The sequence below is a fragment of the Kryptolebias marmoratus genome, linkage group LG1, assembly GCF_001649575.2.
Source record: "Kryptolebias marmoratus isolate JLee-2015 linkage group LG1, ASM164957v2, whole genome shotgun sequence".
Lineage (NCBI taxonomy): Eukaryota > Metazoa > Chordata > Actinopteri > Cyprinodontiformes > Rivulidae > Kryptolebias > Kryptolebias marmoratus.
The window spans coordinates 22,921,442-22,939,818 of record NC_051430.1 but is presented as its reverse complement, the minus strand read 5'-3'; the positions used below and the strand labels follow the sequence as shown (position 1 = coordinate 22,939,818).

At 38.7% G+C, this 18,377-nt stretch overlaps 1 protein-coding gene across 1 annotated transcript in view; it reads left to right on the top strand.

Annotated features, from left to right (window-relative positions):
• Nucleotides 1-449, top strand: part of fbxl17 (F-box and leucine-rich repeat protein 17) — a 197,042-nt gene extending 196,593 nt beyond the window's left edge. Inside the window, exon 11 of the mRNA XM_017412466.3 lies at nucleotides 48-449. Within this exon, the coding sequence (XP_017267955.1) occupies nucleotides 48-185 (138 nt within the window). The 3' untranslated portion in view covers nucleotides 186-449. The remainder of the gene's footprint in view (nucleotides 1-47) is intronic.
• Nucleotides 450-18,377: the final 17,928 nt, after the last annotated feature.

Sequence of the window (18,377 nt, the reverse complement as noted above, 5' to 3'; positions counted from 1 at the left end):
CGATCGCCCGTTTGTCACAGAATGGAAACAGTGTTTGTGTTTTCCAGGTGAACGAGGAGACTGTGGAGCGGCTGGTGGTCCAGTACCCTCACATTGTGTTCAGCACAGTGATGCAGGACTGCAAGAGAACCCTGGAGCGAGCTTATCAAATGGGCTGGAGCCCCAACACATCAAACTCTTCGTAGCCGCCGTTGGGTCGCTCTCACATGTAGTTTTACAGACACACACGGTGTGTGTGTGCAGCTCTCATTCACTGTTCAAACATGCATGTGAACTCATCACTACACTGTCACAAACAAAAGTCCAGTCCATCAATGTCTTTTTAGGACAATCTAGATTAGTTTGACATCTTCTAAACAAACCTGATAGGTCAGCTTTGACCAGAGCGTTGAGTTTCTTTCACGTTATTTCATTTGTGCTGTAAGTCAAAATAAAACAATTTAGCCTAATTTCTATCAAGTTTTTTCCATCATCTTGGTTGTGAATTAGACATAAAGGTGTAAGAGGAGAGGTTTGACTGGTTTTAACTATAGATCTATAAACAAATGGTGAATCATACAATTAAATATATTTAATTGTTGCTTGACCAGAAATATTTTATTTGAAATTAGAATAGAAAATGTTTCTTTATTCAAATGTAACCGCTGTAGTTCTGTCACCAACAAGATGTTCTTTTCTTCTAAACTGCCCCACGCATCTGCTGCAGAAAGATCAGAGACATGAAGAGAATATGGACGTCATCTGACAGCTTCAGTCCACAGGTCAGCTTCTACTTTCAGGGCTCCACTCCTCTTTTCAGACATTTATATTTTGTTTTATTTGTAAAATGTATCTTTTACTTTTTTCCTCCCCTCTTGAACATCAAGTACAGTGTTAAAGCTATTCATGGACCTGTAGGCTTGATGTTAGGAAGGTTTTATGAAAAGTGCACAGGTCTCTACCATCCAGCCCAGAAACAGTCAATTTTATAACACAAAAAAAAGATTTAAGTACTATTTTAAAGTGTCTGAAAGTGTCTGTTTTTACTTGGAATCCTGTTTTGTTTTTGTTTTTTTCCTCAACTGGATTTTGAGTGTTTGTAATGTGAAACTTCATGTGACCCCATCTCCATGCATAGATTTATTACTGACTGATTATCACCTTTAATTCATCTTGGTATGATTTGAATCAGTGCTTGAAATTGAAGCTGTCTTTACCTCAAATTCCTTGGCCACATTATTAGATTACCTACAAGAAGTTAAGAAGAGGTTAGTTGAAGCACTAAGCAAGTTTTAGTTCCTATCTGATTAGCAACTTTGTACTTGACTAAAGAAATGTTTATCAAATGTGAGCTTTTATGAAAGTATTTAGCCTTGTACTGGTTTTGAGCATAGACATGTACTATTATTAGCAGTGTTGTATTGCAATGAGCAGTTTAGTTTCTTAAGCCATATTCATAGCAGCCACGGTTTTTTAGACTCACGCGTGGTTCTGTTTATACTAAAGTTTGGATCAGTTGTGCTAAAAATGGTAACTCATGCACATTTAATTCAGAAAAGCAAATTGGAGATCTGCTTTCATTTTTTTTAAATTCTATTTATGTTGGGTTTTTTTAAAATATAAGTTCTATATTCAGATTCAGATGTTTTCTTTTTTAGGTATGCACAGTTCAGTTACAAATCTTTGGGCTGCAGAAGGACAAGGTGGATCCTTTTGGACTGGCATAGATGAAAAAGTATTTGTTACAAAGATCTAACGCACAAAAATGCAGCGGCCATGTATTTGGTTTTAGTGGTGCAGGATGTGAATTAAAAAAACAAGTCAAAGGTTGTGGATGAAAGTTTATCATCCTTTAGTTCTGAAGAACTGAAAGTAGAATTTAAAATGCAAAACAACCAGAGTATTTTTCTGTGGCGTGAACCAGCTCTGGACTCGGCCTCCACCCACTGATCAGAGCAATACCTTCCTGAGCCTAGAGTTTGAGTAGAAGTATAAACTTTCATAGCATACAGGGATTTCAGACAATTAAAAAACACACTCATTTGACCCTTGTCAGGATTTGTAGACTTCTCCTGGAGGAGAGTTTCTCCTTTGCCCTGTTTCTTGATCTTTCTGTTCTTTTGTAATCCCTGTAGGCACTTCCTTCTCTGCTAGATGTTGACACATTTGATTCCTGATTTGCTAAGGCAACTGCAAATGACTGAATTTACATAATGATGAATAAAAACACTACAACTTCAAACTTTTTATTTCTTCTTTCTTTCTGTGTGTGTTCAGCTAAGGCAGAGGAAGGATATTCTGTTTGACAGAAGGGTACTTTTCTGCTTTTCTCATATCATCAACGGACCTCATATTTCTCCCAACAGGATTTAAAGGGATTTTGACGCATTAATTGCATTTTTACTTGTGGAACATAATAAAAGTAGAGTTAAATTTGAACTCAGATTGCGCCTGTGTTTTGAAACAAAATGCAAGTAAGAGTGTGAGCTTGTTTTTCACCACAGTCACATATTTTGGCTATATGCCTTTTGCCTGCAAAATGAAGATGTTTTCAACAGAACCCACTGCATTTATAAAGCTATTCTATTGAGAGCCGTGACACAAAGCCAACCCGAGTGTCCATTCGGAGACACCTTTAAGGTCAAAACTATTTATGATCGCAGGAGTTCCACATCTGATAGACAAAGTGAGGAGACATCAACTCGAAGCCCAGCAAGGCAGAAAAGGCCTCAAAGAGCTAACAAGCTGTCACTCAATATGTCCCTTAGTTTTTGGCAGTATTGTCCCTTTCAAGTGCCTGTTTTATTGTTCAATGTGTTTCTGTTGTTTCATGTCTGGCGATCAAACGTGGGATAAAACAGGATCCGAGAGTGGATTCCTCCCAGATTGATTCTTTATGTTGTCAACACAGTTTTTTGTCAAGTTGAAGCTCAGCTCATTTAAATAAAACAGAATTATAAACTCTAATTAAAATATTCAATTTGCACAGAAAAAAAGGACAAGGCAACCACATCTTTTTAATCTGTAATTAAAACCTGCTGTATGTTTCAGTAAGAGCTGTGGTGCCGATGGTTGACCCAGATTTTTCAGTTTAATACAGTAAACACTGCGGATGGGATGGACACATTCTCTGTCTTACGACATGAAAATGTGGAGCTCTTTCTTTTTATTTAGTTTTATAACTCAAAAAAGTTATTCATTTTAAGATGGCTCTGTTCTTTTTGCACATTCTCTTCATTATTCTTGTTATTTTTGGAAAAATCTCATGTCGTCTACAGTATATTTGTTAATTTAATGATCTGTTGTTGTCAGCTAAGGGAAATTTACCAGATGTTTGTCATATTTTTCCCCAACATCTTAAACTGTTCAAGAAAACTTTCTTGTGCCAAAGGGAGGGGAAAAAACCACATTACAGATGCTTGAAACGGAGCAGACTGTGATAAGTTCAACTGTTGTGCATCACTTTAAGATTTTCCCAGAACATAGTTGTGTCAAGAAATATGCTAAAATGTGAAAAGTTAAATTTTATTCTTTTTTTAAATATTCTTGATAGGTTTTTGGCATTTTATCTTTATAAACAGTGACAGAGTTTATTTCAGAAACTGGTGTGAAAGAGGAAATGGTTTATTAGTACAATAAAATCCTCTGACTGAAGTTAAACTGTATTATGTGTATCCTGCTGCAGCTAATTTGTCATCTGCTCATGTGATTTTACATCTGCTGTGATGTTTGGGTCCAGTAGATTTAATGTTGATGTCAGTCAGACTTTTTCTCAGAAACTCACTGAACTGGTTTCTCAACTCTACACGCTTTCATTAGTAATAAGTTATAGAAAAAAACACCCACTTGATGTTGGTGAAACAGACAAAAGGGAAACTAATTTAAGCATTGTCATTGATTGGAAAAACACTATCCTCAGGTAAAAGATAAGAGACACCTTTTCTCCAGCAGCATAAATATTATTGGCCATTAAACGAGGCAACATTAACAAAATGGCCTGATCTTTTCGGCACTTGTTATAAACCTTCTGATTTTTTAAAGGACAAAGTATTTCAATATCTCTACTACAAATGAGCTGACCCCTCCTCACTCCACTCTCATTTCTCTCCTGAGTAAATTATGCAGCTTGCTGAATTTTACTGCCACCAATTAGCGCCTTTTGCAAATGGGAAGGTATGCCAGCGATTCTCTTGCTGATTGAGGTGGATTCAAGTTACTCACACTCCTCAGACTTCTGCAATATTCATCAAGGTGGCGGGACGCATTCGGCTGGCACTCGGATGAGAGACTGCCCTTCGGGAAGGAAAAAAGAGAGAGCAGGCCACTCCAGAATAGCTTATGGAGAGCAGTAATTAAAGGTGGTAAATATTTATGTGGTCATTACATTTTTAATGAGGCGCTGATAAGAGTTGACGCTGACCATACAGGACATTTGTCATGTTGGACCTGCAAGGACATTAGTCTGGTCTTCCCAAGAAATTAGTATTTTTCTAGACCTAATCATAGCTGACATTGACGGATGTCCTCGACTGAAAAGGCAGAAGATTGTTTGAACTTCCTCACAAGAATTGATGCATTACATCAGGTCATAATGAAGGCAGTCCACTTTTCACAATAACTGATGTGCTGACAAGAACTAAGTATATTATGTCGTAGCCTTTAAGAAATGCTTCAGAACTTGACCTGAAGTGAACAGAAGTGCTGTTTATAGTGATTCTTGGGAGTTTTTGTCTCTATTTCGTTGGTGGTTTAATACAATGAAGCCCCGTATTTGGGAAATGTTTTGTGTCTTGACATTGTAAAGCATAACTCTTCAAATATTTTGCTTTAAGACATGGTTGATGTAGTAGAATTCCCATGTACCTTCCTTGTGGTTAAATGATCTTCTCCTCTGCTGAAGCTTTCCTTCATCCTGTTCATTTTGCACTAAATCAACTTTATTCTTGGCACCAACCCGCATTCCCTCAGCTTCACCCCTGCCCTCCCCAAACCCAAATTCTTCCTTCCTCCTGGAAATGATGTCAATCATGTGTCTGCATCCAGCCTGAGTCTTCCTAGACCTTCAATATTTATTGGCAGATAAAAGGAAAATATTTCCTGTCCATCATCATATAGTGTTCTCACCCCGTTCCCAGTGGAACAAGGATATATTTTTCTTGTCGAGATACCTGTGGTATTCTGTCAGTCTGTTGACTGTTGTTTATTCTGCAGCTGAGGAAAAAGCATATTGTTGAATAGTGAGGATCTTAATGGGTTGACTTTGTAACTTACACTGGCTTTGAGCTGCAACTTTAGGCTCAATGTTGGTGTTTATTACTCCAGAGGAGCCTGCAGCTCAAGCCCCTAGGAGACCAACAGGGAGCACCAGAAGAAAAGGCTTAAATTACTCTGGCTCTTCTACTTGTTTTGGACGGCTGAAGTCAGTAGAAGGAGGACAAATTTCTCCCTTCCAGTCCCTGGATCTGGAAATTGAACTAGAACATGATAGACTCCGGCAGTCTTCAGTTTGATGTATGAAGATTTATGAGATTGAATTCACCTGTAATGGTTTGCCTCTCACCAGGGGCTAAAACTAAACGGGCTCACTCGTCTAGTCTTATGAAGATAAAAACCAAATGAGAACTGTTAATCCAAGGAGTTTTGACACTCTCTCAATAGGCTCGTCCCTGCCGCCTGGGGAAAATATCAACCAATGAGGAGTCTTGAAAAAGTGAGGCACGCAGACCGTGTGTGTCTGCAAGGATAATGAAGTCAGTGTGATTCCCTACGTCGCATAGCTCTGTGTAGATGTTGTCTCTCTGTCTTTCAAGCTCAAGTTAATTGCGGTGTTTAGGCAGAGCTCAGTCTAGCTTCTAAACGGCAAAGGTTAATTAGCAACAGAAGGATCTCCACACAAGATATGTTGACATTTACATTTCTTTCCTGGCTAAAACAAGAAAGAAGCCCATTTGGTTGGCATTGGGACGGGACAAGGGGAGAAAAATTATTCCTCGACAAACATCCTCATTTCTATGCAAGCCTTGGCGTTGATATGCAGATTTGGCAGTTGGATGACATTTAAAAGTAGTTAATTGTGCAAATCTTTGTTTTAGACTGGAAAGGTCGTGGATAGTGAGAGTCTTTCATCATGAACTAACCCCCCTTCCACATTCCCTGCTCAGCACAGCTGCAGATTAGGGAGGGAGGTTTGTTGGTTTCTTCTCTGACCGCCTTATAGTTGCCCACCGCTTTTCAAGGTGGTTCATGAATATTTATATGCACAAACTGTTTGGAAAATGAAAATTAATCTTCAGCTCAACGGGAGATGACTCGGCTATCTGTTTTCACTGGAAAAAAAAGGTATTATTCTTGTTCAAAATGAGAATGCCCCGTTTTATTTTTTTCTCACATTCCTAAACGCCTGTATATCAAATTAGGCATGTTTTTCTTGATTAGAGAACATTTTGCTTTATTGCGGTGCCTTCTACTCATATTAGAGCAGAGCCAAACAATTCAGAAATGTTTCTTTTATAACATTTGTTTGAGATAATTTTACAATCACAATTTTTGGTATGCACTTGCGGAGGAAACGGTTCTTCTCCCTGAAAGTGGTATGATAATGGTAAATAGGTTTATAACATGTAATATTTTGTTCATATTTCGAACATTACCATCTAACAGGCAACAGTGGTGAGAAAGCACAATAAATTGAAGATACAGCAGGTGCACAGATTGGAAATTTTACACCTGGTTTCACCTGAATAGCACAAATGGATCCATAATTGCTCCATTTCATCACTTCCCTTCACTAGATGACATTAAAGGGAGCTCTTTGAGAGAGCGCGTAAAGATGAATTTATCCAACCGGGGACTTGAACAAAGCTCAAATCTGATCATGTTTATTTCTGTTTGTCTTTCACCTAAAAAAAAAAAAGAGAACAGCTTTTGATTTAACTACCATTAGGGTTCCTTCAAGGATGCACAGCTCTTATTTGCTTGCTGAAATAACTTAGAGCGTGTTTCATCAATGCCTGATTTACAGACCGTTCTTTGTTTTCTCCTTGAAGCACAATTTCATATCCTCCCCGGGGTGGATTTCATCAATTAAAACAGCTCAGTCCTGTTCTGAAGCTACAGATGGCCAGCGTCAGACCTTTCCAGGGTCTGGGTCTCCCAGCCAACTGCTCTGACATGTCAGATATGCTGGTATGCCTTGTCACTCCCCACCCCTCCACTGTAACAAAGGTTGAGCAGACTCCCCTCTCGAGCATCAGGCCCGAGCGGCTCGAGGAGATGTGAGGCGTGACGGAGCCCCAGTCTCAGGGCCAAGAGTTCACCCCCAACCCCCACCTTTCATAGCACCCCACTCTTCTTCTACCCTCCTCCTCCTCCAGAAACCGAATGTCCATATAATCCTCCTTCAGTTCCATCTCTCACCACTCAAACTCTCTAATCAACACCCGCTCTGCTCCCCACTGAGATGTCTCGCGCACAAATTCTCTTCTGCATTTTCCATCTCCAAACTTCACACTCACATACTCGCTACCAGCCACCTCTTTGCCCCTCGCTGTCCCAACCGCATAGCCTGCCCCCTCCTCCCGTCTGCTTTTTAGGAGGGGTGTGTATTTCATGCCCCGGTGGCTGGACAGACCCTGGGTCGTTTCCCAAGGTGAGGGCTGGAGGTTGGACAGAAACCAGTGGTGTGGAGTGATGTCAGAACCATGTCTGGGATTTGTGTGTTTGTGCTTGTCCAGTGTCATTACATACGGATGTGTCTGCCTACTTTATATACAACGTGTGAGTGTATATAGTTTGAACTCCTTTCAGAAGGCCAGCTGTACAAATGCTGCTCGGAATGAAAGAGGTGTTGAATTAACAAGCCCGCGCTGCTCCATACACTGACCTGGCAACAATGAGGCCGAGACACATCACAATGCTTCTTTATGGGTTATGTTCTGAAAATTACTAGACCAAAGGGGCTAATGTGGTGGTGTGTGGAAAACCTGATGAAATGACCAGCTGAGAGGAATAAGAGTTTTGTGTTTTGAGTAAACTAAAATGAAGTGTACTTCCACAGGATGTGGGCGAGGGAACATTCCTTTCTGTGCTCTTTAGACTGAAGTTGTGGATCTTTTTCCGAGCCCGAATGACCTGCCTTGTCTACTCTTGGCCTGCAAAATTGGCTTTTTAATAATAAAAATAAAATATTTCTCTTTTCTTATTCAGGCTAGTCTGGCTGAGGTGTCGGGCTGTTTTTCAGAAATGCCTTGCTTTGCCCACAGCCATACATTTACACCTCTGCAGACCAGAGTTTCCCCTCCGTTTCTCACTGAGCCGTTCCACTTGAGCAGTCGGGTGTTAATTACCCTGCTTAGAGTCGCTTCCTTAAAAAGTTACTCGGGAATGTGCCGGTCTATTCTTTTGCTCTGCCTTTATGTTTTGAGCTTAGAAATCTGAAAAAGCTGCTGTTTCTGAGCTGCTCTCAGTCTTTTTGAACCATACTCAACCTTTTTTAATCGTAGTATAATTTAAATTCAATGAAACAATGATAATAGTAGAAAAAAAAACCTTATGTCATCGTGGCACTACCACCAGATTTTTTTTAATGATCAGTTTTAATAAAAAAATATAGTTTCTTCTGGATATATTTTATTTTTCATTTGAAGAGGAAAAGGTTCACTTCTGTGAGGCTTGAATTTTGCAGTCTAACTTTGTAACCAGTTTTTTTTAAAAAGAACAATCTTTAAAGCTTTTCTTATTTGGTGTGAGATTGGACTAAAACGAAGTGTCACAGTCAAAAGCACAAATTGACAGTAGTTAGTAAAATGAGTTCAGTTCTTATTAGAAGAAGATTAGAAGATGGTGATAAAATAAAAATTGAAATAGATGATAGAAGAAATCCCTTTGTAATACAAAAAGCTATGACAGGCTGAGTGAAAAAAAATAACACCAAATTTATATGGTTGGGAATTGTACAACAACTCAAAACTGTGTTTGACTAATACAAATTGCATAAACTTTTCACCCTTTTCTCTGTTACAAACTGCTCTCTGGTTGGCTAATTTTAAAGCAAGAAGGATCTTGTTTTCTTTTACTTTAACAAAACACTTTCTTCTATTGATTACGAACACTGTAGTCCATGCAAGATAGTTGCCATTCAGTATTATTAAACAATCATTTCATCACACAATGCAGACATATCATCAAGTCAATTAACCTCTTTATTTCAGCATATTTCAAGCAGTTTAGTATCTCACTGAGCTGACACCTATTTGAAGCAACATGTAAATATAGAAATGTATGTATTAACTAGGCCTGCATTACCCACACAAAACAATGGTCTATTGTATATTTGGAGCCAAAGATAAACTAATAAATAACAATGGGAACAAAATGCTATTTTTCATAGAGTCAAACTTATTAATTTTAAAATCAAAACTAGTCCTGTGATGGAGTTCCAGCACAGCTGTAAACATAAAGCCCTTCTGTCATCGATGAAATTAGTTAATTGCTTGTATGTCAGCACCATGAATATGTTCACTTACATGAGATCCAAGTGTGTCTCTGAAACCCTGTTGTGTTTTTTGTGTGATTCATCTTATTTGTAGTCAGATATGACCTCATCAACATGAGACTGGATTCCTATCGCTAAACTAAACATGTTGAACAATACGCTGGCACCAGCATTAGAGCCACACTGTGTGTCTGAAGAAGTGTGTGTTTACCAGTGTCTGTGCCTGTATTTATGCGTACGTGACCAGTTTACAGTGGTCTGGCCAGCCTGTCTGAGCTCTACCATTATAAGGCCAAAGTGAAAAGAAGTTTGGTGGTTCAGACACAATCAGAACGTCTCCTCCTGGTGTGTTTAGAAAACCTTCTTTCAAACATCTTGTAATGAGAGGAGATATTTAAAAAAAACTAATAGAAATACAAGGAAATGGCTCATTTGGATTTTGTAAATATCAGTAACATGCAAAGCTGCAGTTGTCAGCTAAATTTCAACATCCACATTAATGCTGAGTAATTAAAAGATGGACAAACACTTTCACACAGCTTATTTTGAGTTTAATAAAACAACTGACTGGAATGCTTTTTAGTTTGTTTTTAACTGAGGCTTTTATTTATTTATGCTTTCATATTGTGGACAGAGTTGGGATTTCACAGCTACACCACCAAATGTTAGCAGGTGTGTAACAATAATAGCATAAATCAGAAAGAGGCAGACTTTTCCAACCCTGTCTCTGTCCACACAGATAAGATCCAAGACAAAATGGGGTGAAAAAAGAAATCAAAAGTGAAGCAACAGGGTCTGAAATATTGCAACAGTTTTACTGGCCAAGGAGATCTGTTGGTGAGCCAAGTGGGTGTTTTTCTCTGGGATCTTTGTTCCATTTATTTCTTGATGAACAACACCAAACTGTTTTGATAAGAGGATGAACTTGTTCCTCTGTTATTCACCAAATCCATTTTTTCTTCCTCGATGCTCCATCTTTTCTCAGTCTTACATATTTCTAGTTTGTCCTCAGTGTCTGTGTTTCAAGCTCTGGTGTGTTTGGATTTAATATTTCTTGCAGCCTGTATATCAAACAGATCTAAGGTGTGGCCTCCCACACACAAGACAGTGTCATGCAGATAATCAAGATTTGTTCTCTGTACACTGGGAGGATCCCGGTCAGTTCTGGTCAGGGGGCCGGCTTGTCTGAACGGGACGTGATTTGCAGTTTACAGAAAGAGTTCAGCTGACTGAATCTAACCTCTGTGTGAGACACTGAAGAGCATCATGAATAATTTTCACAACTTTCTTGTTGCATTAAAAAAAAAAAATCAGTACTCTTTGCAACTTGAGTCTTGTTTTACATAACGTGAGGCTGCATATGCATGCTTGTGTTATGTCTCAGTAGGAAAGGGTTGTTTCATAAACACTACATGTATGTACCTACACATAGTGCATTATTCCTTTTTCAGTAGCGTATTTTACAATCGACAGGGTCACAGATTAAAGCAAAACGTTCCGATCTTTTGAAGTTGGGTTCTGTTGAAAGTTTACGAACAATAAATATCTTCCCTGTTGTAGATAGCTCTTTGAACGGCCTCAGTTTGGAGAAATAGATTTTATTTCTGACCAAAATTGACAAGCTAACAACTAACAGCTAGTTGATCTGGCAGGGCCAAGAACAATGTGTTGTGTTCCCATCCTAAAACAAGTCTAATCTCAAAACATTTTTTTTTGCATTTTATGTGATTGCCTCTTCATGAACACTTACATTATTGTCAGTTTTACATTACACGATTATTTACATAGGTTCCTATTGTTTTTGCAAGCATAAATAGTGACAACATCTAGCTGTAGCATTTCCAGTTCAACCTGGAGCACTCCCTGCAGGAATGTCCTCATGTTTCTGTCAGAATGGTCATGTAGAATTGATGGCAGTGTAAAAGTTTATAAGTAGCATTAACATGAGCCAGTGGGAGATTTTGAACTTGTAGTTCTTTTAAAATGGCAAAAATCTCCTTTCATCTTTGACCAGCTTTTAGCTTGTCAATCAAGACAGAATTTAACTATTTCTCTAAAACGAGGTTGTTCAAAAAGCCATTTACAACAGGTAATGGTAATACAATTAATGGTTAGTAAACTTTCCACAGAACCCATTTCAAAAGATCTGAACTATTGCTTTAACACTGAAATCCATTTGGCCTTTAAAAAAAACAAAGATTAATTTTCTGGTAACTAGTTGAGTCATTTGGCATCAGGGCACTCCTAATCATGCAACTAGTGACTCTACAAACATTTAACACTCCCTTTTCTTTTATTTTAAGATTAAAAGCTTGCATTTCTTTAATTTCTGCCACTGAGCACTGCCTGCCCTGTGAGCACGTCCACCAATGCAGTCAGACACCTTGAAAGGACTCCCTTCATTAGCCTCTCTGTTCGATAACATCAATAGCCCCCATGGCCAGTGGTTAATCCAGAAACACTTAGATGTCTGCAGAGCCACACCTCTTCTCTGATCATGGCAGATGTGTCCAATTCTCAGCCACCTTCATTCATTTACTCACTTGATTCCAATCACAGCTCTCTGGTCTCACCCTGACACTTGGTCAGTGCCATTAAGTCTGTCCAAGAAACATGATTACACTGCAAGACTGGATCAAACATACTGATTGCATCATCATACAAGTGTCGCCACATAGCCTTCAGTGTCTCGAAGCGCATTCTTACAATGCATGAGAGCAAAGAAGGTGCAAAAACAGCATCTCATCTTCGATTTCCTGCTGTGTCTGTCTGGGCTTTTTTTCCCTCTGTGATCTCAGGAACTGCTCCGCAATCTGTTATTCTGCTTCTTTGTAGTTGTCTGTTTCTCTGTATTTCTCCCTGCAGACCTCCCTCTACTCTGATCTGAGATCAGCAAGATTTAACATCGAGGACTGTCTCAAGTGTGTTTTTCTCTGTAGCCCTCTTTGTGGAGAACAAGATCCGCACCCTCAAATACGTCTGTCAGTTCTTCTCAATTTCATTGATTTTTGAGACTCTGGAGGCTTAAAGTGGACTATTTAGAACTGTCTCCTTTTTACCTTTATTGTCTGTGTTTGAAAAAAAAAGAGTGGACAACATGTTGTGTAGTTAATTCACATGCATATGAAAGACCTGGAGTTGTGGCCTAAACAACTCTCATCGTTCTGTCCAAGTCTGTGTTCCTTCAACAAAAAGCTTCCCACTGCTTCTAACCTTTCTGTTTCTGACCCAAACTCAACCGCTGTCTCAGATCCATAAGGTAATAAACACAACAACCAGCCTGACCTCAGCAACACAAAGCCCAGAGCTCCGTCTGATACGACAGCAGTCTCTTTTTCTCTCTTTTCCTTCTCTTTACAAACGAGTGATGTAGAGAGAAGCATATTGACTTTGAATGCTGGCTACAGAAACATCACAGGCTTTGTGCTCAAAGCTGTCCGAAGTAAAAAGCAAATCAATATTTTTCATATTCCGCTGTAGTGGAGTGCTATCGACCACGGCCTTCGCGTAACCACGCTGACTCATAACCAGCATGCCGTGTCGTTCCGAAACATACTATTTTAATCAGAGAAAAGACACTCTTGTAGGTCTCACAAGTCTGTTCTCGACTCCATCAAACACATTTCTTCCTCTTTCCTCCCCCTTGTTTCCTCTTGTTTCTTTTTTAAAGATTGACAGATCTAAAATGTGGTTCCATCCACAGGATAAGAGTCGGAAAAGATGCTGTCGGATCTAAAGGGACACACAGAGAGAGAGAGAGACATCCATCAGGGTGCTTTTGTTGGTACAAGACTGGGCGACACTTATGAGGAAGAGTGAGTTGGTAAAGCTCGAGCTCATACTGTTCTTTGCCGGTGGCGAGAACAGGAGCTTCGACTTTTTTAAAGTGCCGCTTTTTACTCTTTCTTTTTAAAGAACCTATTGTATGTCTACTTCATTTTACACACTGCATACATTCTCATTCACTGGCAAATGTACACAAGCCCAAATACACACCAGCTTCCAAACCCCAACCAGTAAATTGCAGGCAATTTTTCTGGATCCCTCTTTGCTGCCCTTCACGATGTAATCCAGAAACAGTCGGAAGCTTATGTGTTGATGATAAGCCTGTGGGCCAATCACATTCATTCCACTTAATGTGATCTCACACATCCCACTGATGCTGGCCAAGACCCCCACTGCGTTCCTCATGTGGCCAGCGACTCGCTGTGCTTCTCTCTATCTGTGAAAGACTCGACGCTGTCATTGGAAGCAACAGCGGGTCATGATCATCATCATGCTCATCACCTCTGCCAGGCCCGCCATCAGTCTCGCTGTCATCATGTTCATCTTTACCATCACTATCATCTTATAGAGCAAACAGTAGGCATTGCTGACTGAATGAGGGTTTGAAATGTGAAACAGGAGGGTTCCCTCACCAGGCGGCTACAACGGGCGACGTTCAGATTCTTATTCTGCACTAAAACACGGAAACGTGCTTCGTCTTATCAAAACAAGGAAACTTTGGTAGTTTAACAAATGAAATGTAGAAAATGCTCATAAAATGGCACAAATATATGCTCCAGGTCATATAATTGAAAGGAAAAGATTTTCTTTTTTAACTTCAAGTCAGACAACACAAGAATCGTGGAAATGAGTCATTGTAGAGTGTTTAAATACTTAAAAGACAAAATTGTTTTGGCATCTAGTGGATTTTTATCAAAAATGCAAATGAATGAGGAGTATTTTATGTGTTTGCAGTGCTGCCTAATAAACTGGTTCTGTTAAAAGGTGTTTCTAAATCCGAACACAACTTTTGTCACATAAATGGATCATGTGAGTTGGCTCATAGGTGCAGTCTCAATACTTGGCCAGAGATGGTAAAGATGGTAAACTACACATTGATGATCGGCCTAACCCTTTCACAACTTAATGATGTCATCAGTGAATTAATACAAAGGATTCACAACTGGAGCAATGCCTTAAATATCACGAAAATATGAACCAGAGTTTTTAAAATCGGATCTTTTGTGTTAAGAAAAAAGCAACAAAAAGAAAGAAATCTGATTTTGACCTTACGTGATTTAACCTGCACAAAGAGGATACTGAAGGTCATATGTCCTTCAACTTGTGTTTCACTGTTCTGTTTTACAGTAATGTTTTTTTAAAACATTGCTTTATTTTCTCCTGTTGCTGTGGTCAGATGTTGTCATGCCCAACAAACACTCACACACTGAATTACAACAGTTTGACAATTAATTACTGTAGTTTGGGAGCCAAATAAAGATTTTAGTGACGCCTTCAAAAAAATTGCAAGTTTGGAATCTTTACCTACTGAACTAAATTTCTGTTGCACACAAGAAAGAAACAGAAGAGGTGTAAAGTGCAGGGATGATTGTTCGACATGCTGACATTCAGAAACTCATGGGGAAAAAAGCAAAAACTTTTTTTTAAAGTGTTACGTGAAACATTTTTGTAACAGCTGTCTCTCCTGGGGAGAACATGTAACAGCACTGTCATGTAATCACATTTAATACATCATATATAAAAAAAATTCAAATCTAATTATAAATTTCTGCTGTGTAAGAAAGTATTTGATTGTTCTTGTCTTTTTTGGCAGAAAACCAATGTGACTGCTGTTTTTTTTAATTGTCCTTGCTCCGTGTCAGTATATTCTGTCCCCAGTCCACATGATTAAAATGACCAACGGCGCTCCTTATCAAAAAATCTTCAGTTTGCACTCCATCTGTATTTGAAGCCATGATGCTGAAAAATTTTAATGATTTCCACAATATTCCAAAAAAAAAAAAAGACAGAAAAGCTGTTTTGGCCAAATGCTGTTTTGCTCATTTTCTGTTGCCCTTGTTGATTTTATCCTCTAAATCATATCAAACACAAAATATCATTTAACTTTTACAGATGTGCATCTGACAAACTTAACCAATCAGTCACAGTTTTGCATCAAACTGTTTGATAAAAACCCAATTCCAACATTATTAAACAATTAATTGTGTGTGGCAGAATCATTTAGTAGATTTTATCTAACTGACATGTGTTGTAGAGCATATCAGATGCTCCTGTCCTTGTTTCCTCTCATTCTTCGTGTTGAAGTAAACACACACTGTGTAAAACTCGCCGTACATACACTGATCTCAAATATGCATACCAGCTCAAGCACTCAACTTAAACAGTAATCAGTGGTCAAATATAAGAAGTGAAGATTTGTCGAGTAGCTCTCGTCTCAATGTTCAAGTGCTCCTTCTCATCAGTGAGGGGGACAGAAATCCGAAGGATATCTTGGGATCCTCTCAGAGTTGTGATTACGTGCAGGTAGATTAATCATGTCTCCGTTTTTTCACTGTCACACAAGCATGACTTATTACTCTTTGAATTCGTCGGGACAACATGATGAGGCAAATAACTGCGCTGGATACAGACTCATCTGATTATTAGAGATATTGCTTGCGTTGGAGCTCGCCTGAGATTTACGTGTAGGAGTCTGAATGTTTCCAACTTGAAGAGTTTCCTAATATTTAGGTCATTTAGACAGATGTGGTAGTAGGTGGAGATGGGAGGGTTACATAAGACTCTGCTGAAAAAGTTTCTCCCCGTTGTGAGGCTGATAGTACCCTGATTAATCTGCAGTGATTGCAAGTTACATTTGATTTGTACTGTTTGCCACGTATCAACCACATACAGTATACCTCCTGATGTTTTGTTTATTCTTTTACTGAAAAAAAATTGTTTATGGAGTGCCGGCTTCGGTTTCCCATTAATCTGCTCCAATAATTAGCTGCAAAAGCTCTTAAATACTTTTATATTTAGAGAAATGAGGTTATGATGGTACAAACAATCGTCATTTGCGTTATTCCCATAAACAAAAATACAGTGTCCATAAACTTAAAGCATAGTCTCAAATTTCTCATCTGTTAACATATAAAGTGAGTTAGTAAAGTCTTGTTATGACGGCGATGTAAAGGAAAGGCCCCCATTTTTTTTGCTTTCATGCATGTGTTGTGGTCAGAGAGAAAGAATGAGCTGTGGGTCTGCTGGTTTATAGGGGCTACAGACTGATGCTCACTTAGTGATAAAACCCATCACACAATAATAACCTCACAATAACCTTTCGGTCGTGCAGCACAAATTCACAACAAACCTCATCTCAGGGCACTGCACAGGAAAAAAGTAAACAGGTTCAATTCAAATCTAATTTACAGAACAATTCATTTTTATTGGTTTACCATCAAGTGAAGTCACGCAGCTTCTTACTCGGTTTCAAACCAATCTGTTTATTCTAATTAAGCACTTAAAAGAAATGCTTCTGTAATCTGAGAGAAACTTTCACTTTTTCTGTATATAAAATAATTGCAGTACATGCTCAATATAAAGACCAACAAAAGCGACCTATTTGTCCCCCTCCAGCTTATTATGACACAATGTTCCTTGTTGGTCTCATTTGTTCAGAACCATAGTCTAATAATGATAAATGGTGCAGAGCTGATCCTAATTCGCGATGGCAGCAGTAACCAGATCCCTGGGATGACAAAACTCCAGACGTCGTCTCAGTCAGAACCCTCACAAAAACTGCCCTGATGGCACTTTCTAGATGACTCTTTGGGGCTCGATGTTCTTCATGGCAGAGATTTTATGTAGAAACAAGTTAGATTCCCTCCCTTTCTGTATTCTTTGTGCCAAGATACTGTAACATGCTAATGTCTGCACTTTTCTCACTAATTCGAAGAAGAAATAAGAGGATTTCACAGTTTGCCAAAGAATTCTTTTGAAAAACTGATTAATGCAAACATGGGTAGAAATCTTAGAAACAGAGGTCATGATGGGACATTTTGGATTGACTATAGCTTCTTATTTTAACAATCAGAACGTGTTTGAGACATAAAAGAACAACAACCTTATTTAAGCAACAAAAGAGATGTTGAGAATTTGTCAAATACTGATCTTGATTTTTAATTGTGAAGAGACTTTTTCCCATCCTAGATATGACTGAAAAAAACCTGAATGACCTGTTTTAACTGTGATTTTACTGAAGGAAAAACCTGCAAAATTGTTAAACTTGTAAACATTTCATATTTTAATTAGTGAGAGGTAAAAAAAGTAAAAACAAAAGCAAACAAACAAAATAAATCTGCCCCTTTTTTTTTGCATCAACTTTTACAAGTGGAGAACTGCTCCCGAGTCACTGATGACACATTTCTAGAAATGGAAAACAAAGTACAATGGAAAACCCCTGCACGGAAACATCCACGTTTGGGTTTTTTCACTCTTTGGAAAATATGAACTTGATATAAGGCTGTTACTAGAAAAAAAAAACTGATGTCCTGCAAAGTGCGAGCTACATCACAGTTTTAGCCCAACTTTAGGGGAACGCTTTAGCAATTTGTGAAATTCTCCAATTTTTTTCTTTGCTAAGTGATAAATCCTGAACTTTGACCTCATTCTGAATGCTCAGACTGGTTTTCATGCCATGGCAGTCACTTGACAGTGAGCTTTGTGTCACATTGAACCTTCAAGTACTCTTTTGTGGTGTCCTTTGCAGTTTTTTTTTGTGAACTTTATCAGCGTAGCGATTGCCATGCATCGCTGTGCTGCGGGTGTGCAGATGTATGCTGGCTCCTGTGGAGGAGTTTCCCTTAATCTCAATGATAAAGAGTGGGTTCCTCTGGGCCTCCAGAAAGCTGCTCTTTCTAAAACACAAGAAAATCATTAATAAAGAAGCAAAACCTTTACTTGACCTCAACGCCTCACTGGTTTTCTTAATATGTACCAAGTCTGTATTATGCAGAGTAGATAACATTACTTTAAAGCTTAACAATATTTCAAAGAAGAGAGGCAAAAATGCGAGTCACATTTTTGTAAATTGAAAAAAAAAAAAAAGCCTGCTAAATTAAATTTGACTTTTTGTTTAACA